This window comes from Phoca vitulina, unplaced genomic scaffold (genome assembly GCF_004348235.1).
Source record: "Phoca vitulina isolate PV1807 unplaced genomic scaffold, GSC_HSeal_1.0 scaffold2, whole genome shotgun sequence".
Classification (NCBI taxonomy): Eukaryota; Metazoa; Chordata; class Mammalia; order Carnivora; family Phocidae; genus Phoca; species Phoca vitulina.
In genome coordinates this window covers 27,326,197-27,353,221 of record NW_022589705.1, presented here as the reverse complement: position 1 = coordinate 27,353,221, position 27,025 = coordinate 27,326,197, and the positions used below count along the sequence as shown (strand labels likewise).

Sequence of the window (27,025 nt, the reverse complement as noted above, 5' to 3'; positions counted from 1 at the left end):
AGCTGGGCTCTGCTAGCACCGGGGACATTACGTATGTGTGTTTCAATTCCGGTCAGATTTTTCGTTTTGTCAAATTGTAGGGCCTGGGCATGGAAGGCTTTCAAAGATCAAGTGAGCAGTTTGATTTTGAAGTGTCCAGCCAGTTGTGACAGGCATCAGCAGCATGTGGCTGTGGGTCCAGGCGGGAGGAGGTTGCCCCTCCATGGCTTTTGTCTCGATGGGGAGTTCCTTACTACGACTCTCAGAGGAAATGAAGGACGATAAATCCAGCTGCTGCTTCCTGTTTCTATAATTCTAAGATTTCTTTTTTTTTTTTTTAAGGATAGAATGCTTTATTTTTAAACCAGTGGAAAATACCCTCAACCTGTTCCTTATTATTAGTATTTCCTTAAAAACTAGATGTACTCACTTGGGCTTTAAAGGGTGTGTGTGTGTGTGTGTGTGTGTGTGTTTGAAATTCCCATGATGCTGCCTGGTGTGTGTGTTTGTATGTGTGTGTGTGTGTGTGTCTGAAATTCCCATGATGCTGCCTGGGCTGGCTCATTCTCTCTGTTTTTCAACAGCAACAACAGAAAGAAAACCAATTAAGGCAGATTTTACTGGGCAGGAAGCCCTCTGTGAGATTGAGGACAGTGTCTGATTCAGAGGAGGCCTGTAATTTCTATCAGTGGTATGACCATCTCTCAGTTATGCTTGTGCAGTTCAGGTCTGGTTTTTCTTCTCCTTGTGATTATGTTAATAGTGAATAAAGACCCAAGTTATTTAAGAAACACACTACGTGCTCACGAGCCGTGGTTTATGGAAAGTAGCCACTAGGTATGGATTATTAGGATGTCACTTGCTGGGTTTGATTGTGTTATCATTGAATTAAAAGTAATAGGTAGAAATATTTTCTCTAATACCAGTTTTTTTCATTGCCCAGTCTAAGAGACTGAGAACGTCATAAGGGCGCCAATGGTGCATCTTTCCAGGAGCGCTAAAGGAAATTTTTATTTGGCGGAATAGAATTGTAAGAATACAGTGAATGCAGGCAGTTCCCCCTACCGAGGAAGAATGTGAGCTCTGATTGGAGTCCCTTACCCTCCCGTGGTATTCCTGTAGTCACAGCTAGAGCAGGGCTCGGGTTCACATTGGGTCATCGGTACGTATTTTGCACCAAGAACGGGCTGGCCCAAGTGAGTTACCTAACTCTTTATGAAGTACAGTTGCAGTTTATAGTAAATGAATTCAGAATAAAAAGGAAAGCTTCATAAGCTACCTTTCAAGAAGGGTTTACAGAGACTATTTGGTCTGACGTCGTTAACCACTCCTTCTGAAGATACGTAAAACTGTGAGACCATCACGCGTGCCGGAGCCTGTTCTAGTAAGTAGGGGTACGCCGCTTGAGGCTTCCAGAGCTCTCCACTTAAAATTTCACCTGGCCACTGCCTTATTGCAGCCGTTCGTTGGCTAAAAAATGAAGCTGACACTATTTCTTTGTCTCCTAGCAGTTTGTAAGGATCAGATTAGTCGGAATCCATGCCAGTGGTTTTAAAAGCTGAGATGATGATAAAGACGTGAGGTAATCCTGTTATTAAATGGCAGTCGGGTTGTAAATTGTCATTTCACTTTTCAGACTTTGCTCCTTGTGTCCTGAAGCAGCCTTTGAACACCAGGGCTGTGTCTCCTTTACTTAAGCATTCCTTCTAATAATTCATAAGTTTGGGGGGAAATTTTTTTTAAAGATTTTATTTATTTATTTGACAGAGAGAGACACAGCGACAGAGGGAACACAAGCAGGGGGAGTGGGAGAGGGAGAAGCAGGCTTCCCGCGGAGCAGGGAGCCCGATGTGGGGCTCAATCCCAGGACCCTGGGATCATGACCTGAGCCAAAGGTGGACACTTAACCGACTGAGCCACCCAGGCGCCCCTGGGGGGAGATTTTTAATTGACTTAGAGCTAATCTCTAATTTAAAACAAGCTGGGGGAGGGGCAGGTATGGGCTTGGTAGGGGTCAGTCAGATCTGGGTTTGAATCCAGGTCTACTGGATTTTAGCTGCGTGACCTTGGTCATTGCAAACTTGCTAAACCTCAGGTTTTTTTCTCCATAAAATTAGAATAGGAATGCCACTGCTTGGCGTTGGGGGGGGGTGTGTGTGTGTGTGTGACAATTTCATGAACTCGAGTGTGTGTTGCTTCCTTATCAGGGGCAGTTTTCTTCTGTCTCCCGTGTGTGCGCGGCGGTCTCCGTGTTCTGTGATGGTGTCTCCCGGCCAAGCCGGTCGCTCACAGATGCCAGCAGCACACACCACCACCTTCTCACCCCATCTTCCCCTCCATACTGCGGCCAAGGAAATGGGAAGTAAATCGAGCTGATTTAGGTCACTAACACTCTCCTTAGGAATAATAAATATTTCTTTAACCACCTTCTTCCTTTCAGTGTAATCTGACTTGAGTTCTTTTAATCGCTTGACCTTAGCAGGGAGTTTCAGCGGGTGAGAGTGCCTGATACTGTTTAGAGAACTTGAACATACACAGAGCTACTCACTCATATGTCCGTGTGCTGTGTTTTCTTTCCAAAGTTATAGGAGTCGTGGAATTCTTTTATTTATTTTTAATTTTTTTTATTTTTTGCAAGTCACCTTTTTTTTTTTCTCTCTTTCGACTTTCCCCAGAAAGGAATCTTTAAAGTTTTACAACTGGGTAAGTAATATGGTGGATAGCAAGGCTAATGTTTAATGACTTAACTGGAGGAAAAAAGCAAACAATATATGTCCAAACTCTGTTTAAGAATTTCTGTGGGGGGCGCCTGGGTGGCTCAGTTGGTTAAGCGGCTGCCTTCGGCTCAGGTCATGATCCTGGGGTCCTGGGATCGAGCCCCACGTCTGGCTCCCTGCTCAGCAGAGAGCCTGCCTCTCCCTCTCCCTCTGCCTGCCGCTCTGCCTACTTGTGCCCTCTCCTTCTCTGTCAAATAAATAAATAAAATCTTTTAAAAAAAAAAAAAATTCTGTGGAATTATGAATTCCTTAATCTTGATACCTTTATTTGGTCATAACAGCATGCTACATACTTGAGCTAGAGCTCCTTGTAGAAATGTGTTTAGTGCATCTGTTTTAACTTGATGTTCCAAATAACAGACAGCCATATAAAAAACATCTCTGTACCTCTCACCCTGTTCTTTTTAACTTCTAACTCCCTGGTCCTTTCCCATCCTAAAAAGTAAACCCCTCCATCTTAACCTGCTTCCCCTTCTTGCTGTTGTTCCAGCCTTTTGTTTTTCTCCCCAGCCATTGTTCAAGAAGCAGACATTCCCTTTCCCACTTACTCCTCACCCTCAGTAAGCCAGACTTCTTCGTGGACAGTGCTTAGGCTGAGGTCTTGAGTGACCCTCAACTGGCAGACCCAGCAGTCACTCTTTACTCCTTAACCTCCTTGACTTGTCACCTTTGGTTTCTTTCTCTTAACCAGCCCCCCACACTCCTTCACTGAATCCTTTTCTCCCACCTGTTCCCTAAATGGTAGAGAGCCCCAGGATTCCTTGACCTTTTTCTCCGTATGTACTCCCCTTGGGTACTCTCATCTTCCATATACTGATTAGTCACAGATGAATAATTCCATCTTGGATCCTTCCCCTGAGATGTAGGTCAAGTGACTCCTAGTAATCTCTACTTAAATATATTACACACAGGTCCTGGCTATTCACGCTGAAAAACTGAATTTACCTGGAAGTCACCTTGACTAGTATAACTTTCACACTCACTTCCCCTCCTCCAGACTTTCCTACCTCCAGTCCCACTTCCATACTCTGGATAAGATTCTTTCTAAAGCGGAGCGCTGATCTCATTGCCCGCCTCCCTGTTCAAACCCTTCAGGGGTTCCTTATTGCCCTTTTTCCTAACTTGGATCTGACGATGTCGTGCTGTCCCTGAGCCCTCCTCTTGGAAAAGCCTCCACTCTTTTGTGTTCCGGGAAACCACAAAGAAGTACTCACAAATGAGTCTATCCAAATCTTGCTATTTCTGGATCCTTGTATTTAAGAGGCATTTTTGAGGTGTTCAAAATTTTCTTAATTTTGGTACCAGATAAACTGCTGTAACAGACTCCAAAATAGAATGGCTTACAAGGCGTTTCCTTCTCATGCAGCAGTCCAGATGCGAGCAGCCTGCGGCTGGCCGGACGGCTCTGCTGTGCCTTGCACGTGGCTTCTGAGCTTGCACCTGCTTCCCCATTTTCTAGCCCGCAGGAGAAAGGAAAAAGGAAGGCCAAAGCAGGTGGGCTTATCTTTACAGAGCTTACCAGGAAGTGAGCAATCACTTCTCACATCCTATTTGCCCGGCTCAGTTACAGGGCCATACCTGGTTGCAAATAAGGCTAGGAAATGTTGCTTCTAGCTGGGCAACAGTCTCCACCCAGCTCAACTAAACAGTGACGGTAGCAGGTGTCTATAACCAAAAGGAGAAAGGGAGAATGGTTTCTGGAGGATACTTAACTTGCCTTTATCATAGGAGCAAAAAGCTATGTTGATTAAAAGTGAAACTGGGGAGGGGCGTCTGGGTGGCTCAGTGGGTTAAGCATCTTGCCTTCTGTTCAGATCGTGGTCCCAAGGTCCTGGGATCGAGCCCCACATCGGGCTCCTTGCTCAGCAGGGAGCCTGCTTCTCCCTCTCCCTGCTATTCCCCCTGCTTGTGCTCTCTCTTTCTCTCTCTCTCAAATAAATAAATAAAACCTTTAAAAAAAAATTCAAACTGGGAGAAAATTAGTGATTTTTTTTTTTTTAACCCATCTGGACCTACCCTGGAAGATTTAGCAGTTACCATATGTTGGTAATAGGATTCAGCACCTCTTATTTCTTTCCCCTTCCAAAAAAGTGTGTCATCCAGGGTTAAGGGTATATACATGGAAAGGGCAGTTTGTAGCTCTCATTCTCAGCTAATGCTTTGTGGTAAAAGTTGGTGACACTAGACACATGAGCATGTATAGCATGGAATTTCCCTCCAGACTTTTGTTGTCAGTACTTAACGTTTGTTACATTTAGTACAACTGTTGGTAACATTTCATCTCCATCTTCAGAGCATTTTCTGAAAGGTAATGTTGACATATTCTCTTTCTAAGGGAAATTATCATTCATCCTGCCCTCTTGTATTCTTCACTCTCAGTTGTGTAAACAGACAACATCCGTCAGTGTGTTACATCATTTGGGTCAGTTTCTCAGGAGGTGTGGTATGGCACACTAATAACAGAATTACATACATGTTTGCCAAAATACAGATGCTCTCAGCCCACATTGCAGGGCACTCCAGTTATGAGCAGCGTCAGTGGTCTTCTACTTTGTACAGTACAAATATTATCATTTTCTGCACATATCTTGGTGGGTAGGAAATGCTGGTTAGATGGTTTATGTCTATTTCATCTTTTTAAAAATTTTAGATTTCTTACTAGAAAATAATTGTAATATGTATCATACTACCATGATAAAAGGTCAATCCCCATTCATAAAGTAGTAAAGACTATCGTGAGACATCAACTACTTTGAATCAACGGCTAAAGAGTCAAATATTTAAGATAGGATGTGTCTAGGGACGCCAGGGTGGCTCAGTCAGTTAAGCGTCTGCCTTTGGCTCAGATCGTGGTCCCAGAGTCCTGGGATCGAGTCCCAATTCGGGCTCCTTGCTTAGCGGGAAGCCTGCTTCTCCCTCTCCCATTCCCCCTGCTTGTGTTCCCTCTCTCGCTGTGTCTCTCTCTGGCAAATAAATAAATAAAATTAAAAAAAAAAAAAAAAGATAGACTGTGTCTACAGATTATTTGCCTTAAAAAAATCTAGACTTGTGTTTATACATCAGCCTTACATAATGGCCTCAAATATTTCTAGCTCATGTGGCCTATAAGGGTGACAACAGCTCCTGGTTTTCATGGGAGAGTCCCAGTTATACCTTATCCTGGCTTCCCCTTTTGTTTTGCATTTGTCACTCTCAAAAGTTTTCCAGTTCAGAAGGTGAACTATATTTTCACTTTTATTGCATATCACTGGTCTCAGCTCTCACAGATTTCCTAACAGTCATATACTTACTTCGTTGTCACTTTAGATTAGGATGTGTTAGGACTGTTTACTCTAAGTAATTCTGGGCAGAATGGTGGTAATGGTTCATATTTCATCTTTTCCAGAGTACATAAAGTAAGCGTGGGCAGATCTTTAAGCTGTGGGAGGGTAAGGACTATATATCTATCTTGCTCTGTTATATACATATTCTCAGCACCTATCGCTACCTAAGCCAAATATATGTTGATAATGTGTAATGATATGAGCCTGATGGCTTCATGACAATAAAGGTTTCCTAAAGTCTATGATGGGCCAGATAAGTTATCTTCAACTACAAATCCTTAATACCTTAACACAGAATGCAGTGCTTGACAAGGAATCAATGGGTGATTGAACAGCCACCCTCCATTTTAGCCTTAGCAGCATCTACCTAATGATATCAGTCCATCAAAACAGTACATATCATTATTATTATAGTTCTAATGTGTTGCGTGTAAAATGACACAAATGAGCAAACTGATTCTTGGTTATAAGGATCTGTTTTTTCTGGGGTTTTGGCTCATGAGGAAGAAAGGAAAATAACACCTCATCACTCCAAAAATTATCACATCTCAGATGGATAAATTGTATCACTTAGAAGATTTTAGATCTTTATTTACATCCAATATCTTATACTTTAGTTTGGAATTCCCAGTCTGTGCCAGGAATGGATACCAGATGGCTGAAATATCAGTTCATTTGGGTGGAACCTAAAGCCCAGGGCCTGATTGTGTTCACCCTCTTCAGTTTACGCAAGGGCTTGTAAAAATGCCCTTTTTTCTGTGGACTGTGACATGAAATGGGCTGAGGAACACTGTTAATGATCTCTACAGTTAAAATAGCAGATGCTTAAATAAATACGTTGGCACTTGCATATGTAGCACCTTTTTTTTTTTTTCCAAAAATGTTATCTTGAGTCATTTTTTCAGAGTTGAATGGATGTCATGCTTTGTCAGAAAGTGAATACCCCCGGGTGCCTGGGTGGCTCAGTTGGTTAAGCGACTGCCTTCAGCTCAGCTCATGATCCTGGAGTCCCAGGATCGAGTCCCCCATCGGGCTCCCCGCTCAGTGGGGAGTCTACTTCTCCCTCTGCCCCTCTCCCCTCTCATGCTCTCTCTCACTCTCTCTCTCTCTCAAATAAATAAATAAAATCTTTTTTTAAAAAAAGAAAGTGAATCCCCCCAATCTTTTAAAGTCAAGGATCTTCATGTAATCTTCAAAGAAGCAACTCATCTAAAATCAGTAGCAGCATACTGAATTAGCAGTTACGCTAATTTATGTGTAAGGTAACCATGTGCATATAGGTAAGGTCATCGTACCTTCCCAATACAAAAAGGCTCAGGAGTTTTTACAAACCATGGGCTATTCAATTGTGCCTTAGTTTTACATCTCCACTATTACTTTATAACTAAGGGAAATGTTATAAATTATCTCGTGATGATTGTGGCTCTCTATTAAAACTCTGCTAATTCATCCTAATTTGGGAAGAGGGAAAATACCATTAACTCCATGCACACGTTAGTTAGTGAAGGGCTTCCAGTTAAATATCCTATCAGACCCGCTTTTCTAGAGATGATACGGAGTTTTCACAAGGGCTACACAAATAGATGTTAAGCACTGAGAAACAAGATAAAGTAAATTGTGAATAAAACATTCCTTTCTTTTATCAAATCCTTTGAAATAGGACAAAAGTGATATTCAGCCAAGTTTACCATTTTAACACTAATTCTAAAATGAGTCTTCGTATTACTTTAGAAGGCTGACCCTTCAGCAGAATTTTTTGTTAAACCTCAGATGGTTTGTAATGTCAATAATGAATTCCACTCTAATAGAGATTATTTTGGCAAATGTCATTAGTGATTTTTAAGAGTTTTGATTGTTTTTCATCTTCGTGGTATTTGATTTATACCTTTATAATCTTGAAGTCCCCTCCTTCTTATCTTGTTGTTTTGGGTCTTTTTCCTGTTCTCTTTCTTCTTCTTTGTTTTTTTTTTTTTTCCCCTCTCAAATCCTTGATGGTCCTTTTTTCTCTCTATTGCCACCACATTCTTCAGGGTTTTCTTTAGGGGCTCCCACCTTCCTTAATTTTTTCTGGATATCTAGAGCCAATTTTGGAGAGTGGTTGGTGTGGGAACATTCAGTGAGCATGCCTACTGTGTGTTCAGCATTATACTGGATATCTTGTGTATCTTGTCACAGCGATATTTTATCCCAGCTTCATGGATGAGGAAAATTAAGGCCCGAGTTTACACAGCTGGTGATGGGAGACATTAATTGTGTGTCCATTTTACAGATGAAGTGGTCAGAGGTGGAGATGGGATGAAAACTCAGGCAGGCTAACTCCTTAAGCCACATTCTTATCCATTATGCTACCAATGTGTAAGAATTGAAATTCTGTTTTAAATTATCAGTTCAGTAAAAGGAGACTCTCGATTATTTGTGCATAGATTATGCCATTTTTAAATTATTTTTGTATAAGTTTAAAGTATTTCGTTGCGTTCTCATACTGTTGCCCCTTATATCTTTGCCCCATCTTCACTGCCACCCCACTGCTTGGCTATTGTATACTTATAAAATATGGGCTCATTTTAATATTGACCTAAAGAAAACATGGGAAAGAACAAAACTAGGCTGCCTTTCCCTGTCTCCACTGAAAGATCTAAAGAAGGAGTGTGTTTGGTTTTTTACTAGTTTCCATTTTAGTTTATTCCAGAAACCAGGTTTTATTAGCACAAAAAATTACAAGCTTTGACTATATGTAGGATTCTTACAGTGTTAAATGCTGGCTTTCTTTTGATTATATTGCATATAATGTTGTACAGTACAATGCATTATATGTATGCATTCTCTAAATATAGATGAAAGCAGAGCTGTTTTTCATTTTAAAATTGTGCTTCACCCCAGAAGTACTGTAAAAAGATAGTTATCCATCATCTATATGTTGATAACACTAAAGTAATGTTTTTCAGACTATCTTAAGCTTATAGATTTCATGTCCTAACATGTGAGGACTTACATTTTTTTTCACTTATTATATATAATCTGCTTACTTTTTAAAAGTATCTGGGAAAAAAAAAAGAATAAAGGATTCTGGAAGATGTGTGTGGGGGAAAGGAAAGGACTTGAAGGGCTTAGGAAAAAAGATTCAGTTACAGTAAAATCCTGTAAATGGATGTAAAAGAACAAGGGTATGGAACGATGACAGAATTAAAGGAAATCTGGGGGTCATACCTTCTCCCCTTCACCTTCCTCATCAGTCCATTAAGTCTGGTTGTTAGTTCTTGGGCCTGTTAGCTCCTAAATCCTCCGTGTTACCCGCTCCCTCCCTTCTCCACTCAGAACCCAGTCTTCACCTTCATCCCTTGCCCAGAGTAACCAGTAGCTCTTTCTCCTAATCTCCCATCTTCCCTCACTAGCCTGTCCACCCAGTCCACATCGATCTTGGAAGAGACACCACCCCGATTGTCACCTGCCTCCCATCTCAAGCTCCAAACACATCGGTGGCTCCCTGCTGCCCTTAGTTCGATGACATCAGAAACTTCCACATGGCTCACGGGACTGCATCCCTCACACCGCACACCCTCCCTGAGCCCCAGGCTGCAGACCCTTCCGTTCCTCAGATGCTCTTTCCTCATCTCTCTACGGCGTGGGGCCTTTGGACCTTCTGGCCCAGCCCCTCTGCACTCTTTCTCCACACCCTGCCCCAGTCGTGACTTCTTTCCTGATCTTGCCGCCTGGAGGAAAAGTCCCTGTTATCTGCCTTCATGATGCGTGCAAGCAGGGGAAGGTCAAGGAATCCTGACACAGGGGAGATCTCTTTTAGAAAAAGAACAGAAAGTTCGAGATATAAAAAGTAGGTGCAGGGTCTTGAAAGGGGTCCGTGACAGCGAGGGGTGCTGAAGCTTACATTTCTCTCCCTGCAAAGTAAATCTGCCTCTGAGTGGCCCTCTTCTTGGTAGCTCTTCTCAGTTGACCATTTTATATCTTCAGTCTTGAAAGTTCTCTCTCCTAGACTGTGCATGCACTCTGTGAGAAAGGAAATATGTCTGAATTTGCTCACCAGAGTTTCTCCAGGAATTTGCATCATGTTAACACTTGAGTACATAGGTATATTTCATGGATGGAGGGATGAGGGAGTGAATAAGTAAACAAAGATTTAGGCTAAGGGTTAATGCTTATAATGCCATTATAAAATTCAGCTGACTTTCTTGGAAGCTACAGCTAAGTGGTGAACACCCAGATTCCATTGCTCTTATATCAGCACATCATGAAAGGCAAGATCTTCTCTTCGTATGTAGTAGCAAAGAATTTTTATAGAGTTCTTTATATAAAATGCCTTGTACAACACAGGGAATAATGACAGCAGCTTTCACTGAGCACTTACCATGTGCTTTGGGTACTTACTCGACACTTTGATACGGTATTCTGATTTAAGTGTTTATTGACTCCAGCAAACCGTGCACACACAGTTAGATGCGGTCAGAACATCTGCATCCAGTACGTGTGCGCAAGGGCACAAAACGCCATGAGGACAAGGAGAAGGAAAGTCTGAGGTTCTGGCAGCTTCCTTGTCTCCGGGAGTCTGCCTCTCTGGAGTTCCTTCCTGCTTGGTCTTTTTATATCACCCGGCTGTGTGCTAAAATGGTGCTCTTTTGCCTCTGTCCCAGAGTTCACACTGGCTTATCACCTGCCCGCCGTCAAGGATCAGACCTCGGTCTTATCTCCTGGTGAGGGTGTGCCCAAGCTTACCTTTGTCTTTTTGTTTTTCTGTGGAATGTTTACTTATAAGCCAAACTGCATGCAGATGGTCTATCAATATGAGTCACCTTCAGAATAACCTGTTAAGAAGAGCTGTATGGTACAGTCCGTCTGGACATTGAAGAATTCCTGTCAAAGCCGATCATTTTAACTTTGGCACAATTAATAGTGACCTCATATGTCCCTGTAATGAACAGCAACAGAATTTGGCTCACGGGTTCAGTGCCTTCTACACCCACTCCTAGAATGATGTTATAGGTCACCGGGATTCGTTCTGGTCTGGTTGAGACCTTTATTAAGTTTTTTTTTTTTTCCTGTGTCCTGCTCTGGGTACAGGCCGATAAAAGAAACTCCTCCTTTGGGTTAGGAATTCAAACCCAGGTGGAGGGAGAGGAGGAGACAGACAGATGGAACTCCCGGTTCAGCAAGGGTCATGAGCAACCATTGTCCAACTCTGCGTTCATTTCTAGTCCTGATGGCTGGGCTGTCCTAATGAACCACCAAGTAGCCCTTTTAACATGAACTACATGTCCAAGGTGTGGTATATCCATATCTGAGTATCTTTTACTAACTCTGAGAAGTTTTCTTGGGTTAGTAAGAATAGCACCAGGCAGGGTACTCAGGTGCTTTCTAGCAGTCTGGACTAAATCAGGAACAAGGACTGGTAGCCTCCCAGCTCTCTATATCCAGAGCAGATACCCATGGGTTTGTGATGAGAAGGGCTATCTGTCCCAAAGGCAACTGGAACAGAATGTGGCAAGACTTCCCGGGGCCATGGAAAGGTCCTAAGGGGGTCGGGGAGCTCCATTCTGGTTCACTTTCCTTAGTCCAGTCTCAGGCATGTCCAGTCATACTCTGGAGAAGCAGTATTAAAGGTGAGTAAACTTAAAAAGAAAATGGTCAGTTTTGGTCTAAGATATCTATCTTCCAGGCAGGAAGAATTTAGAAATGCAAACAGAACTCCCTTTAGCAATCCCACTGGCTTCCTCGCAAACTGGATGCAGTTAGGATTAGAAGGGTTTGACCAAACACCTCTCTGAGCGTGGGATGGCTTTCTCTGGAGCCTTTATTAAAGCCCATTAACTGTCAGCTCTCTTTTTCAGGGCTGATCAGACTGTCGCCATACCTCTTTCTCTATGTTTCCTCTAGGCTGCTTTTTCAGTAAGGACAGCTACTAATTTTTCTTATTATTATTTCCATTTTTATCCCCAGCACCTGTATCTAGTACATAGATACTCTGTAAATATTTGTTGCATGAAATGTAGTTTCTAGTAGAAGGTGCACTAAGCAATGCCTGTAGGTCCTGAAGGATTTGTGAAATTCTGTTGGCCTGAGTTCCTGGTCAAGGCGATGCTGGTGATCATTTGTAAAAGAAACGCTGATGTTTGCATGAAATGAAATGTGGAAGCCATTGATTTAGAGGCTCTTTTGTTCCATGAATAAGATCTCATTTTCTAGCTTTCAAACATGGGGCTTGACTTTTAGAATTAACAGCTAGAAGAAAAGGCAAGAAAATACACAATGGTGTATTAAAACATTTTTTGTTAATTCCTGAGTTATTTTGCCTTAGGTCTTCTAAAATGTATTGAGAGTTCTATTCCTTAGCTTTGAAATGGATTTTCTCTGTGAATAGCAATACTCTAGAGAGAAACTCCAAATAGGCACTAAAATATACTTTGTGTAAAGATGTTTTTGTAGCTCACAAGTTCTGAGTTTTCTCAAGTCCTCTTCTTTCAGGTGTTAAATGGATTTATAAAAAGCTTTTGGAGGGGTACCTGGATGGCTCAGTCAGTTAAAAGTCTGGCTCTTGATTTTGGCAGGGTCATGAAATCAAGCCCTGTGTTGGGTGTGGAGCCTGCTTAAGATTCTCTCTGCCCATTCCCCTCTAAAAAAAAGCTTTTGGAGTTAGAAAAATGGGTGGATTTTGCCCGATGTGAAATCTCGTTTTAGTAGGTTTTAGATAGCTGAGTGGTTTGTAAAATCAAGGGATGAGTCCCTAAACATTTTTTCAGTTATTTTTGAGGTATCTAGACCAGAGTAGTGTTAGAAGAAAATTATTCTTTATTTTTATTTTTTTTAAGATTTTCTTTTTAATATTTACACCCAACATGGGGCTCGAACTTATAACCCCAAGATCAAGAGTCCCACGCTCTACCAACTAAGAAAATAGAAATAAAATTCTATTTACTAAAAATAGAAAAACGAGTTTAAAAAGAAAATTTTAGGGCATCTGGGCGGCTCAGTTGGTTGAGTATCCAACTCCTGATTTTGGCTCAGGTCTTGATCTCAGGGTCATGAGATTGAGCCCCACTTTGGGCTCTGCACTGGGCGTGGAGCCTGCTTAAGATTCTCTCTCTCCCTCTGCCCCTCCCCTCTTTTTAAAAAAATAAATAAAATTTCTTATAATCTTTTAAGGAGTAACACTAAGTGAGTTGTTATATTTATATATAGAATTACATCAGCTAGAGTATCTTGCATAATTATAATATCCATAATACTTATTTATTAATAATTTTTTTTTTAAAGATCTTATTTATTTATTTGTCAGAGAGAGAGAGCACAAGCAGGGAGAGTGGCAGAGGGAGAAGCAGGCTTCCCGCTGAGCAGGGATCCTGATGCAGGACTCGATCCCAGGACCCTGGGATCATGACCTGAGCCAAAGGCAGATGCTTAACCGACTGAGCCACCCAGGCGTCCCAATTAATAATTAATGAAAAAGGGGCACCTGGGTGGCTCAGTCGTTAAATGTCTGCCTTAGGCTCAGGTCATGATCCCAGGGTCCTGGGATCGAGCCCCACATCGGGCTCCCTGCTCCGCGGGGAGCCTGCCTCTCCCTCTCCCACTCCGCCTGCTTGTGTTCCCTCTCTCACTGTCAAATAAATAAATAAAATCTTTAAAAAAATAGTAAATAAAATAATTATTGAAAAAACTCAGAACTTGTGAGCTACAAAAACAACTTTACACAAATATATATTTTAGTATATTCTATTAGGAGTTTTTCATGTCTAAATTGGGTGTGGCATGCATGTGCGTTCCTGCACACGTGTATACATATGTTTACATGTACATTGAATGTTGAGGAAGGGTTACTGGTAGTGATGATATAGCTTATTACCTCTTCATGAACTTTAACTTGTTCTGCTTTGATTTATTTCACTGAAGGATTTGAGAATTTGATCCTCACTAGTCTCAGGTGTTCTCCCATTTGCCCAGTTTGGCCAGGAAAACTGACTGGTTTTTCACAGAACACAGTAGAAAGAAAGTGAGAATTGGTATTTGATTGGGTAGGGAACTCATACCTATGTGAAAAATATACGTATTAGATTGATTAATCAAGCTGTTTGCTATTTCGTACTCTAAATTCTTTTCATTAAATAATACTTCAGAGCCATTTGTCTTCCTTTTAATAGGGGTATTGAAGGCCTCCTTGTGCAGATGGGATTAATTTTTAAAGTTTAAATTAGGAGGCCATATTTTTCTGTTTTGATGCTGGGATTTTACTGTATGCTAATAATAATCTCATTAATGTAAGTTTTCCAACGGACACTAAGTTCCCCACGTTTACACTGCTAAAGAACATGGGCAAAAAACAAGATTTGAATCCAGGTCTCTTTGGCATCAAACTTTGCCACCTCCTCATATAAGTAATTTTCATTGTGGGGCACCTGGCTGGCTCTGTTGGCAGAGCGTGTGACTCTTAATCTCGGGGTTGTACCTTTGAGCCCCATGTTGGGTGTAGAAATTACTTAAAAATAAAATCTTAAAAAAATTAGTAATTTTAATTGAAATGTTTTTGAAAGAAATGAAATTGAAACTGATGTTTTACTGTCATTTATTTCAGGATTACTTCTGTGTACATAAGAAATCGGCCTAACCCTCTTCAGTTGCTTGCTTTACTCCTCAGTGATTCTTTTTCTGCATTCAGATTCAGCAAACATCTTTGGGGCTTACTTGGTGTCAGACCCTAAACTGAATTGTTTCCAATACATGCCAATATTGTTACCAAGATTTAATAGATGAGGCATGGATGCTCAGAGAGGATAAGTGCTAAAGATTTTTCTCCAGAACCAGTTCAATGTAATCATAATAACATAGCAATCATTTTAGAGCATATTTGAACCTAGAATACAGTGTAGCATGACTATCTACAATTTGGCTACCTACTTTCACTATCCTGTTTCTGTTGAAAGATGGTTTAGGCAGTAAGATAAAGATTGAAGTCTGGCTTCTAAATTTTCATGACTTTATTGAGGTACAATTCATATACCATACAATTCACCCAGTTAAGTGTACTTTTCAGCATTTTTTAGTATATTCACAGGGTTGTCCAACCATCATAGCTTCTAATTTTTGAACCTGGCTATCGGTTATTGGTTTAGTCCATTATTACTGGTCATACTTTCAGATAAGAAAATAGAATCATATATTGTAAAAGAATTTAGGTTCTTTAGATTCAATCTTTTCTGATCCATCATTGTTCCACCAAAGTCCATTAATTTCCCTCTTTCAGTTCTAGTACAAAAAACTTTCTCAATTTCCATGAGAAATGTGTGCTTACAGGAATGTTAAGCTGATTTTCATATGTACCATAAACAGAGAAGCCTTGGAATGTGAAATCATCATGCTTGTAATGTAATTATTTTAAGTCCTTTACAACAGACATACTATAAAGGAGAACCCAAAGAATGTATGCAATTAATACTGACTAAATGTGCCTTTCTTGTGTAAAAAAAAAAAAAAAATCCACTGATAACCGTGTATATCCATTCTGAGTCCCAGTTCGCTAAAGAGATCAAACCTTAAGATAGGAAGTTAGGTACTGATCTCTCTCCTTGACTTGACTTTCACATTAGAAAGTCACTTGAGGATCATCATGTACTTAACATACTATATTATATGAATATGTGTTTAATAATACTTGGTATGCACTTGCATGTATGAAAAGCAACTTTTGTTTTCAAAGCGCTACTGCATTTTCAGGCAGTTAATGGTTGAAACACTCTCTGGGAGGTGGGAAGTTTTTACTCAGTTTTTGATGGGTAAAATAGGATAACAGGCACATTTACTGAAGTCCTGTGTTTGAGATAAGAGCTAGTCAGTGGCTGACGTTGCTGGAAAATACTGGTTTCCTGCCTTACGGCCCAGGCACTTCCTTAAGACTACATTTACACCATCCATGCCTCAGTTTGTTTCTACCTCGTGACTTACCTGTAAAGTGTGCTGTCTATGCAGGGTGATACTAGACTGTGAATGGGTTAACAGCAGAATTATTTGTAGTTTCTGTAATACCTAATTTCTCCCATATCTCTGTGCCTTTGTGCTTGCTACTTCTTCTGTCAAAATCGTATTTCCTACCCTCCCAGGCACCCCATGACTGTCCCCCTCCTGATCTCGGCTTAGAAACCACCTCTCTGTGGAACCACTTGCGCCCCCCCCCTCCCCCGTTATCAGATGCAGACATGGGTTTGTCCTGTCCTGCACCTCTTGTATTTTGTATTAACCTGGTCAGGGCAGTTTCTTACTGTGTTGTAATAGCACACTTACTGCTAATGGGGATGCCCATTAGACCGGGAACTCCTGGAGGGCAAGGACTAAGTTACATCATTTCCACATTCCCCTCCATGGCACCTGGCTCATGGTTTTCTTGAATTCTGAGCGGATGTCGTAAAAGGTCACCTTAGGGAAGGAAGGTGATGATTACATAATTTCATTCCTCTGTCTCCTCAAAGCCAAGGGCAATGGTCAGAAGTTCCTCCTTCAGCAGCCAACCTTAGCCAACAGAACAGGCATTGGAAGACCACGTGATAGAGAAGGAGATACAGTGATGAAAGAGTCTGTTAGCTGTGTCACTTAATTAGCCCAGGGAGGTCATTTAAACTTCTTGTGCTTTGGGTTTCTGCATTCCTGGTGGACAGTAGCAGGGCCTCATTCCCTGGGTTGCTGTGAAAACCAGCTATGAAAACTATGAAACTACTTTCATAGAAAAGTAGTTTGCAAACTGCAAACACGAGAAGTAAAGAAGAGAGGCAGTGTAGCCCGCTAGAAGGAACATGTGGTTTGGCCTTAGCTGAGATTTTTCAATCCAGATCCCACCACTAATTATTTGACTTCCGCACCGTAACTCCTGCAAGCCTGTTTCTGTCATGGGAAAGTGGCAGATGAGAGTAACATGGTGAGGGTTAGATGGAATTCAGGCAGGGATCCATTGGTGTTCTATCTGTGCGCATTCAGCCGGTCCCAGCCAGAGCTGGTAGATTCACACCTCTGCACCTGCTTTTCTGTGGCAGATTTGGTCCTTTGTACTCCAGGGAGAGTAGGTCCCTGGCCTCTGATCCCAGCCAGCCTGTGCGAGCCTTGGGATGGGGGAAGGCAAAGCCTCAGTCTGCTGACACTGCACATTCGTAGGGCAGGTGTCTGTGCTTTTATCATTTCTTTTTGAAACTTTTTATTGAAGGTTAAAACATAATGACTACCCAAAAAGGCACATAGCCTAAGCATACAGATCGCATTTTATAAACCGAGCAGACCCATATAACTAGGCCGTTCATTCCCATGGATGCCGGATATTCCACTTTGTGAATATACCACATTTCATTTTTTCATTCTGCTAGTGATGGACATTTAGCTAGCTGCCAGCGTAGGGCGATTGCAAATAGTGCCACTGTGAATGTCTTTGTACGTGGCTTTTGATAAGGATATGTATTTCTTATGGGTATATTGCTGGGTCATGGAGTGGGCACATGTTCAGTTTTAGTAGATACTAACCCAAAAGTTTCCCAATATGGTTTTACCAATTTATTCCTACCAGCAATGTTTAAGGGTTCTCATTGCTCCACATCCTCACCAGAACTTGTTTTTATCTGTCTTTTTCATTTCATTTTTTTTTTAAAGATTTTTTATTTATTTATCTGATAGAGACAGTGAGAGAGGGAACACAAGCAGGGGGAGTGGGAGAGGGAGAAGCAGGCTTCCTGCGGAGCAGGGAACCTGATGCGGGGCTCGATCCCAGGACCCTGGGACCATGACCTGAGCCGAAGGCGGACACTTAACAACTGAGCCACTCAGGTGCCCCTGTCTTTTTCATTTTAGGAATTCTGGTAGCTTTTATGATACTGTGTAGCATTTTGGAAGTAGAACTGTTCCCTCAGCCCCTAAAACCTGAAACTCTAAACTTTTTACATTCATTTTCAGGAATGCATCCTGTACAAAAGCAGGAGATTATACCAGATGTAAAGCTCCTGTTACAGTGCTTGGCATGTGGAAGGAAGGCGACACATAATAGCTGCCATCATCATTATCATCATCACTAAATGCCTTGTCTGTTCTTTAGAGGGGAGAGAGTAGGTCACAGTGGATCAAAGGTGAATAATAAGGCATAGTCTCTGCCCATAAGGAGCTCAAGATCTACATGAAGAGACAAATACTAGAAACAGATATTATTAGACCAGACAATAGGAGTTTGGGAAAAGAGGTAATACTTGAGCTGGTGCTTGACGAATAAGTAGGAGTTGAACAGAAAGGAAAAAGGGAAGTGGGCTGGAGGAAATGGCAGGGGCACAGAACCCTTGGTGGGCAGTGGCAGAGTAGACAGCATGGTGGAGGAGAAGAGCCCACCCTTGCATGCTGGTCCCTGTTGTTCAGATGTTGTCACCCTTGCTGGGATGTGGGGGCTGAGCTAGCGATCATTCAGGGTCATTGTGAAGTTACAGTACCCTAATGCTCTGTTCTCTGCCCCCCCTTTAGCTCTTTCTCCCTCCTCTGGGAAAGTGATCAACCTCCTCTTCTCTCTCCTGGAATCAAAGCCCGTCCCGAGTCCAAGGTGCTTTAAAACCATAGATGAAGCTTTAACAGCTACAAAATACTGGTTACAAGAATCCCACAGTTTCTTTGCTCTGTGATCCTTTAGCTATTTATTTTTATGTGGAGGCCTGGCTTAGAGTTTTTATTCTCCTAAGGGCCTAAGTTGCACTGTGGTGGCAATTAAGTTTAATAAAATGCTCTTCTGCCCAATGCCATATATAGTTGATAGTTGTTCTTGAGGAATTTTGAGGAGGTGCAGCATGCTGAAGATGACGATCAAGAGCCATACAGTCTTTCCTTGATTAAGCTCCTGCTATGCATCAGGCAATTGGCTATATGGGAATGAGGAGGATGGACATGGTTCCTGGCTCCTGGCCCCACTGAATTTAAAATCAAGTACGGGATCAGACGAATAATCAATTGGTTCCACCACAGTGTGACAAGGGCTCTCAGGGGTAGAGGTACAGAGTCCTGTGAGAGCACATTGGAGAAGAACCCCACCCAGACTAGGGGTCAGGGAGGGCTTCCTGGGAAAGATGATAGCCTGATGAAGGTGATTGAGAAGGAAGTAGAGGAAACCTGATAGCCTAATGAAGGTGATTGAGAAGGAAGTAGAGGAAACAATGCATAGGAGGACCAGAATACAGGGGGGAATGAATGGCTGGTTGGAGAAGCTAGAAGACGTTATCAACCTAGGGCATAGAGAATCTTGGGAGAAGAGGAGTTTTAACCAGAGGACCCACAGCAGGTGGGAGATGGATTGAAGGAGGTCAAGAATGGAGGCAGACAGACAGCAGAAGACAAACATCGTATGATTTCATTTATATAGGGAAACCATAAAAGACAAAGCAAACAAACAAAAACAGAAACTGACTCACAAATGCAGAGAACAAACCAGTGGTTGCCAGAGGAAGGTGGCAGCGCAGGGATGAATGAAATAGGCGAAGGGGATTGGGGAGTACAGACATCCAGTTATAAAATAAAGAAGGGTGAAATGTACAACATAGGAAATACAGTCAATAACATTGTAACCCCTTTGGTGACAGATGGTGAACACAGTTACCACGGTGAGCATTTCGTAATGTACGTAATTGTTGAATTGCTGTCTTACACACCCAAAGCTAATAGAGCATTTCACGTCAACTGTACTTTAATAACCATAATTAAATAAATAAAAAGTAGATAAATAAATAAAAAGAAAGACGAAGCAAAGAAACCAGTTCTAATAGGGCTTAACAGAGAAGTAACTAATATTCTCAGCAGGATGACTTTCAAAATTCCTTTCTCCTCTCAGTTCTGCAACCCAAACATCCTGACTTCTTGAGAGCCCAATGCAACTATTTGAAGAGTAAAGAAAAATCTTATTAGAAAGAGGTATTATGTGCAAAAGAAAAAAAAAAAAAAAGAAAAAGAAAACCTGTTTTTTTTCTATTATTTATACGGATGGCCCTTTAAAACCATGGTCCCCCGGGTGTGACCGTATGAAGTTCTTTGCCAGGAAGAAACCTGTGAGGTGTGTTCTGCAGTCTCTATACACTGAAGTAAGAGTCCCTCTGTAACCTGTGGCTCGGGCTGCAGTTTGTGCATTCTATATAGGGACCAAAGAGCTCACATGACATGGTTGAACTGTTTCTCATGTAGCTTGGCCCACCGCGCATTCCAGTAGCCTGGCTTCCTGCTTAAATTCCCAACCACTCACAAAACCAAACACACACGCACAAGATATAAGAGCTCAGAATAAAGGGATTCTGGTGGGGATGTTGTTTCCCACTTCCTTGGTCATTTTTAAATAAACACTGGGTGCCAGGCATTTCATACTTCAGTCCTGAAGTCTAGAAATGTGATTTCTAGCAATTTTCACAAAGTGTAAGTACAACGGAATAGTTTAGATGTATTTGGAGTTCTTGGGCTTACGTTTACCTAGTTACATAAAAGACGTTTCAGTTAAAAAAAAAAACTACAGATATGAGAATTGCTATTATAATTGAATAGATATTCATTGTATTTTATTAGGAAATATTATGTTCCTGCCTTGTACAGTACTAGGTGTATGTAGAGAGTTTCAGAAGAAATAAGACATGGTCCCGACCTTCAGAGACTTACTCTAAAACAGAGCAAGCAGAGTCAAAGTACTGATACCATCACTCTCTGTTTTGTCATCCAAGGGAGACACTAGTAACCAGTCATGTAACACTTTCCTGCTGAAACCAGAGTCAGCCTCAGAATCCTTCTCAACACAGCAGTCCAGGCAACTTTTGCATAATTAGATAAACATCTATCTTCTTTCCTTTATTTTAAGAAATAATGTATTCTGGGGCTCCTGGGTGGCTCAGTCATTAAGCATCTGCCTTCAGCTCAGGTCATGATCCCAGGGTCCTGGGATCGAGCCCTGCATCCGGCTCCCTGCTCCGCGGGAGGCCTGCTTCTCCCTCTCCCACTCCCCTTGCTTGTGTTCCCTCTCTCGCTGTGTCTCTCTCTGTCAAATAAATGAATAAAATCTTAAAAAAAAAAAAGAAAGAAATAATGTATTCCAAGAACTTTAGGTATTTGCCTGGCCTTTCATCTTTCTGGTGTTTTTACTAGCTTTTCAAAGAAATAAGTCATTTTATATATGAATATTGGAACCTGGGAGCATCCCAAGAAAGTAGAATGGGATGGTGTTACTTTTCAAGAAGTTGAAACTTCCAAATTCAAGAAGATAAGCATTTATTTCACATACATGATTACAGAAGCCCATTCCCATCACTTGCCCTATAAACATTGTGTTTTTCTTGGTTTCTCCCAGGGTGATTGTCCAGGTACTTTTATTCTTGTAGGAACAGTTTCAGGACTGTAATGCTGCCAGCCATCAGTAACTGGTGGCCACATTTTCAGGTGTCCTGGTACTGGAGTTCCCTTCATTGCGGCTGGGGTCACCTGCTTTGGTAGAGATCCAAGGTCTTACTGGCCCTGACCTCTTTGATGTCTTCTCACTGATCATTTCCCTGTGATTTTGACCTTCTTCTCATGCCACATGCTTCCACAGGGGCTGTATCCAAGGCGATGCTATTTTTATACTGATAAATCCCAAGTATGTATATACTAAGACTCCTCTTAAACTCTAGACCCTAATTTCAGCTGTCCATGGTACATTTCCACCAGAGTGATAAGAGCTAACGTAACGAGCGAACAAATACTTGTGGCCAGAGGGTGTGCTAAGAGCTTTATAATCAGGACTTAATTTAAGCTTTCCAATACCCCTCAGAAGTAATCGTCCCCATCATACAGACGGGAAACACAAGGCTTAGAGAATCACACCATTAGTAAGTGGTAAGCCTGAGTCTGGTACACAAGGCTTATGTAGAGTTTAATAATATACACGGAGCCTTCCATTTTGGCTTGTACAAAAAAGAAGTCATCTCACCTCTCTCCCTAAAACTCCAGTCTTAACCTTGAATCAGTCCAGTCCACAGCAAATACTGTCTTGTTCTCATATCCTTCTTCAAGGTCCAGGAAGTTACAAGTCTTTCCGTTCTGGCGCTCAAACTATTCCCCCCCCTTTCTACTCCAACTCTTTGGCAAGCTGCCTTTATTTCTCACCTAGAAGGCATTCTTTATTCCCCACCCATTTTTTTTTTTTTTCCTCTTCTCTTCTCTTGGGATTGGAGAGAAAAGCTCCTACGACAAACCACCACTTTTCTCAAAGGTGTTCCTTTTAGTTTATTTTCTACTACACCTATCTTGCATAAAAAGCTAGGACGTGGAGGAGAACACTTTAATTTGGAGCAAGTAAAGAGTTTTTTTTTCATTTAATGTTTTCCCTTGCATCTTTGTAATGATGTCTTTTGTTTTCTTGTTTTCCAGGAATGTTTACCCTTGCAGAAGTTGCTTCACTTAATGACATTCAACCAACTTACCGAATCCTGAAACCATGGTGGGACGTGTTTATGGATTACCTGGCTGTCGTTATGTTGATGGTAGCCATCTTTGCAGGAACCATGCAACTTACCAAAGATCAGGTGGTCTGCTTGCCAGTATTGCCATCTCCTGTAAATTCAAAGGCACACACGCCCCCGGGAAATGGCGCCGTCACCACCAATATCCCCAAGATGGAAGCAGCCACTGACCAAGACCAAGACGGGCGGGCGGCAAGTGACATTTCCTTTGGCGCATCTGCTGTGACACCTGACATACCTCTCAGAGCCACATATCCTCACACTGATTCGACAGTTCCAAATCAGGAGACAAAGAAAGAGAAGAAAGATCCAACAGGCCGAAAGACAAACCTGGATTTTCAGCAATATGTATTTATTAATCAGATGTGTTACCATCTGGCCCTTCCGTGGTATTCTAAGTACTTTCCCTACCTTGCTCTCATACATACTATTATTCTCATGGTCAGTAGCAACTTTTGGTTCAAATATCCCAAAACATGCTCAAAAGTAGAACATTTTGTTTCAATATTAGGAAAGTGCTTTGAATCTCCTTGGACTACTAAAGCGTTGTCTGAGACAGCGTGTGAAGACTCGGAGGAAAACAAGCAGAGAATAACAGGTGCCCAGACTCTACCAAAGCATGTGTCTACCAGCAGTGATGAAGGGAGCCCTAGTGCCAGTACCCCGATGATCAACAAAACAGGCTTCAAATTCTCAGCCGAGAAGCCTGTGATTGAAGTCCCCAGCATGACCATCCTGGATAAAAAAGATGGGGAACAGGCCAAAGCCCTGTTTGAGAAAGTAAGGAAGTTCCGTGCTCATGTGGAAGACAGTGACTTGATCTACAAGCTCTACGTGGTCCAAACATTTATCAAAACAGCCAAATTCATTTTCATCCTCTGCTATACTGCAAACTTCGTCAACGCCATCAGCTTTGAACACGTCTGCAAGCCCAAAGTGGAGCACCTGACTGGTTATGAGGTATTCGAGTGCACCCACAACATGGCTTACATGCTGAAAAAGCTTCTCATCAGTTATATATCCATTATTTGTGTTTATGGTTTTATCTGCCTCTACACTCTCTTCTGGTTGTTCAGGATACCTTTGAAGGAATATTCTTTCGAAAAAGTCAGAGAAGAGAGCAGTTTCAGTGACATTCCAGATGTCAAAAACGATTTTGCGTTCCTCCTGCACATGGTAGACCAGTATGACCAGCTGTATTCAAAGCGCTTTGGTGTGTTCCTGTCAGAAGTCAGTGAAAATAAACTTAGGGAAATTAGTTTGAACCACGAGTGGACATTTGAAAAACTTCGGCAGCACGTGTCCCGCAACGCCCAGGACAAGCAGGAACTCCATCTGTTCATGCTGTCCGGTGTGCCCGACGCCGTCTTTGACCTCACAGACCTGGATGTGCTAAAACTTGAACTGATTCCGGAAGCTAAAATTCCCGCTAAGATTTCTCAGATGACTAACCTCCAAGAGCTTCACCTCTGCCACTGCCCTGCAAAAGTGGAACAGACTGCTTTTAGCTTCCTCCGAGATCACTTGAGATGCCTTCACGTGAAGTTCACCGACGTGGCTGAAATCCCTGCCTGGGTGTACCTGCTCAAAAACCTTCGAGAGTTGTACTTGATAGGCAATTTGAACTCTGAGAACAATAAGATGATTGGACTCGAATCTCTCCGAGAGTTGCGGCACCTTAAGATTCTCCACGTGAAGAGTAATTTGACCAAAGTTCCCTCCAACATTACAGATGTGGCTCCACATCTTACAAAGTTAGTCATTCATAATGACGGCACTAAACTCTTGGTACTGAACAGCCTTAAGAAAATGATGAATGTCGCCGAGCTCGAACTTCAGAACTGTGAGCTGGAGAGAATCCCCCATGCTATTTTCAGCCTCTCAAATCTGCAGGAACTGGACTTAAAATCAAATAACATCCGCACAATCGAGGAGATCATCAGTTTCCAGCATTTAAAACGACTGACGTGCTTAAAATTATGGCATAATAAAATCGCTACCATTCCTCCCTCCATCACCCATGTCAAAAACTTGGAGTCACTTTATTTCTCTAACAACAAGCTCGAATCCTTACCCGTGGCAGTGTTCAGTTTACAGAAACTCAGATGCTTAGATGTAAGCTACAACAACATTTCAGTGATTCCGATAGAAATAGGATTGCTTCAGAACCTGCAGCATTTGCATATCACTGGGAACAAAGTGGACATTCTGCCAAAACAGTTGTTCAAATGCGTGAAGTTGAGGACTTTGAATCTGGGGCAAAACTGCATCACCTTCCTCCCCGAGAAGATTGGTCAGCTCTCCCAGCTCACTCAGCTGGAGCTGAAGGGGAACTGCTTGGACCGCCTGCCAGCCCAGCTGGGCCAGTGTCGCCTGCTCAAGAAAAGCGGGCTTGTCGTGGAAGATCACCTTTTTGACACCCTGCCACTCGAAGTCAAAGAAGCATTGAATCAAGACATAAATATTCCCTTTGCGAATGGGATTTAAACTGAGATGATCCGTGCACATCCGTGTGCAGGAACAACTTCCTAGATTGCAAACACTCACGTACAAGTTATTGCAAGATAATGCATTTTAGGAGTAGATACATCTTTAAAAATAAAACACAGAGAGGATGCATAGAAGGCTGATAGAAGACGTAACTGAATGTTCCCTGTTTGTAGTGTTTTCAGTCATTCATTTCCAAATCTTTTTTTCTTTTTTTCTTTTGGGGAAAGGGAAGGAACAATTATAATCACTAATCTTGGTTTCTTTTTAAATCGTTTGTAACTTGGATGCTGCCGCTACTGAATGTTTACAAATTGCTTGCCTGCTAAAGTAAATGATTAAATTGACATTTTTCTTACTATACCACCTTTTTGGAGGTGTCTTGATTTACTTTGCCTCATCAGTGCAGTATTGCTTTAATTCAGACCACTTAAAGACACGTCAGGTCCCAGCTTGGAAATCTGGATTTGGGCTAGGGCTTCTACTTCTGAGAATCCCATTTTAGAGATTTTACACTCTTGAAGGCCTGAAACACAGTAAAGGTGTGTAGATTGTGGGGGGAGGAGAGGGGAAGTTGATTTTTTTTTTTTAAATAACAAGAAAAAAATAAAAAAATGACACCCCCCCTTACTAATAGCTGTTTTTCCGTAGTCTGGAGTTATTATGAGACACATTTTTCTATCAATACTATAAGGTTGCCAATAAATAGAAGATGTTTTTTAAAAATTAATTATAATCAGGACAAATTTTTTAAAATTATTTACTTGAGAGTGAGAGCACACACAAGCACAGTAGGGAGGGGCAGAGGGAGAGAGAGAATGTCAAGCAGACTCCCCATTGAGTGGGGAGCCTGATACTTATAAAGGAAAAAGTCTTATATTTAATTGCTAGCACTTTCTCCGACTGCCTCCCCTAAACTCAAAGATCATGACCTGAGCTGAAACCAAGAGTTAGATGTTTAACTGACTGTGCCATCCATGTGCCCCCCCCAAGACGAAGTTTTTTTTTTAAAGATTTTATTCATTTATTTGACAGAGAGAGACACAGCGAGAGAGGGAACACAAGCAGGGGGAGTGGGAGAGAGAAGCAGGCCTCCCGCGGAGCAGAGAGCCCGATGCGGGGATCGATCCCAGGACCCTGGGACCATGACCTGAGCCGAAGGCAGACGCTTAACGACTGAGCCACCCAGGCGCCCCCTAAGACAAAAATTTTAATGGCTTAGTGATTAATGCTTTTTCCCATATATCAACATTTGGAAGATAACACAAAATCAAAGCAATTATTAATTTCTTGCCCTTTTCAGTGCTGGGGAAAAAATAGGACTTGTAGCTCACTGAGTTGGAAACCTGACTTTGTGTATTTATTTAGCGACAGGCTGTATTTCTTATGCTTGCCTGTGGCTAGGAGGGCTCATGCCCAGGGAAGTGTTGGCAGCATTTACTTTTTAGATGATGATTTTCCTTTTTTACCCTACAAAGTGTCCAAACCCATCTCAGAAAGCAAAAAAATTCCCTGCCACCTGTTTAGGTATTGGTCAGCAAGTGTTTCTCAGCCTTTCTATAGATGTGTTTTTTTCAAGAGAAGAAGACTGGCTCCAGATGACAAAGTAATGTCGTCTCTACACGAGACCGGACTCCTCTAATAAGACACCGGAGGGGTGCCTGGCTGACTCAGAAGAGCATATGACTCTTGATCTTGAGGTTCGGAGCTTGAGCCCCACGTTGGGTTGAATAGAGATTACTAAAAATAAATAAACTTCAAAAAAATAAAAGACACTGGACATTCTCTTGTCACACCTCAGCATGACTTGAAGGATTTTGCAGAGAATGTGAAAAGATGGATTCACATCCTTGCTTTTCCTCCCAAAACTGGTCTCGGGGTACTGGCCTGTTGTAAGTGGTGGTGCATCTTTGCTGGCTGTGGAGTTTATAAATACTCTGAGAATACTCTGAGAAGTGGTATCACTAATAGAGAAAGCCTTGGCCTCTCT

The 27,025-nt window shown here is 41.9% G+C and overlaps 1 protein-coding gene across 6 annotated transcripts in view; it reads left to right on the top strand.

The window, feature by feature from the left end:
* Positions 1–25,399, top strand: part of LRRC8D (leucine rich repeat containing 8 VRAC subunit D) — a 113,230-nt gene extending 87,831 nt beyond the window's left edge. For all 6 annotated transcript variants that reach the window (XM_032424169.1, XM_032424124.1, XM_032424151.1 and 3 more), the window contains one exon: positions 22,457–25,399. In XM_032424169.1, coding sequence (XP_032280060.1) covers positions 22,459–25,035 — 2,577 coding nt within the window. In that variant the 5' untranslated portion in view covers positions 22,457–22,458 and the 3' untranslated portion in view covers positions 25,036–25,399. The remainder of the gene's footprint in view (positions 1–22,456) is intronic.
* The last annotated feature ends 1,626 nt before the right edge of the window (positions 25,400–27,025 follow it).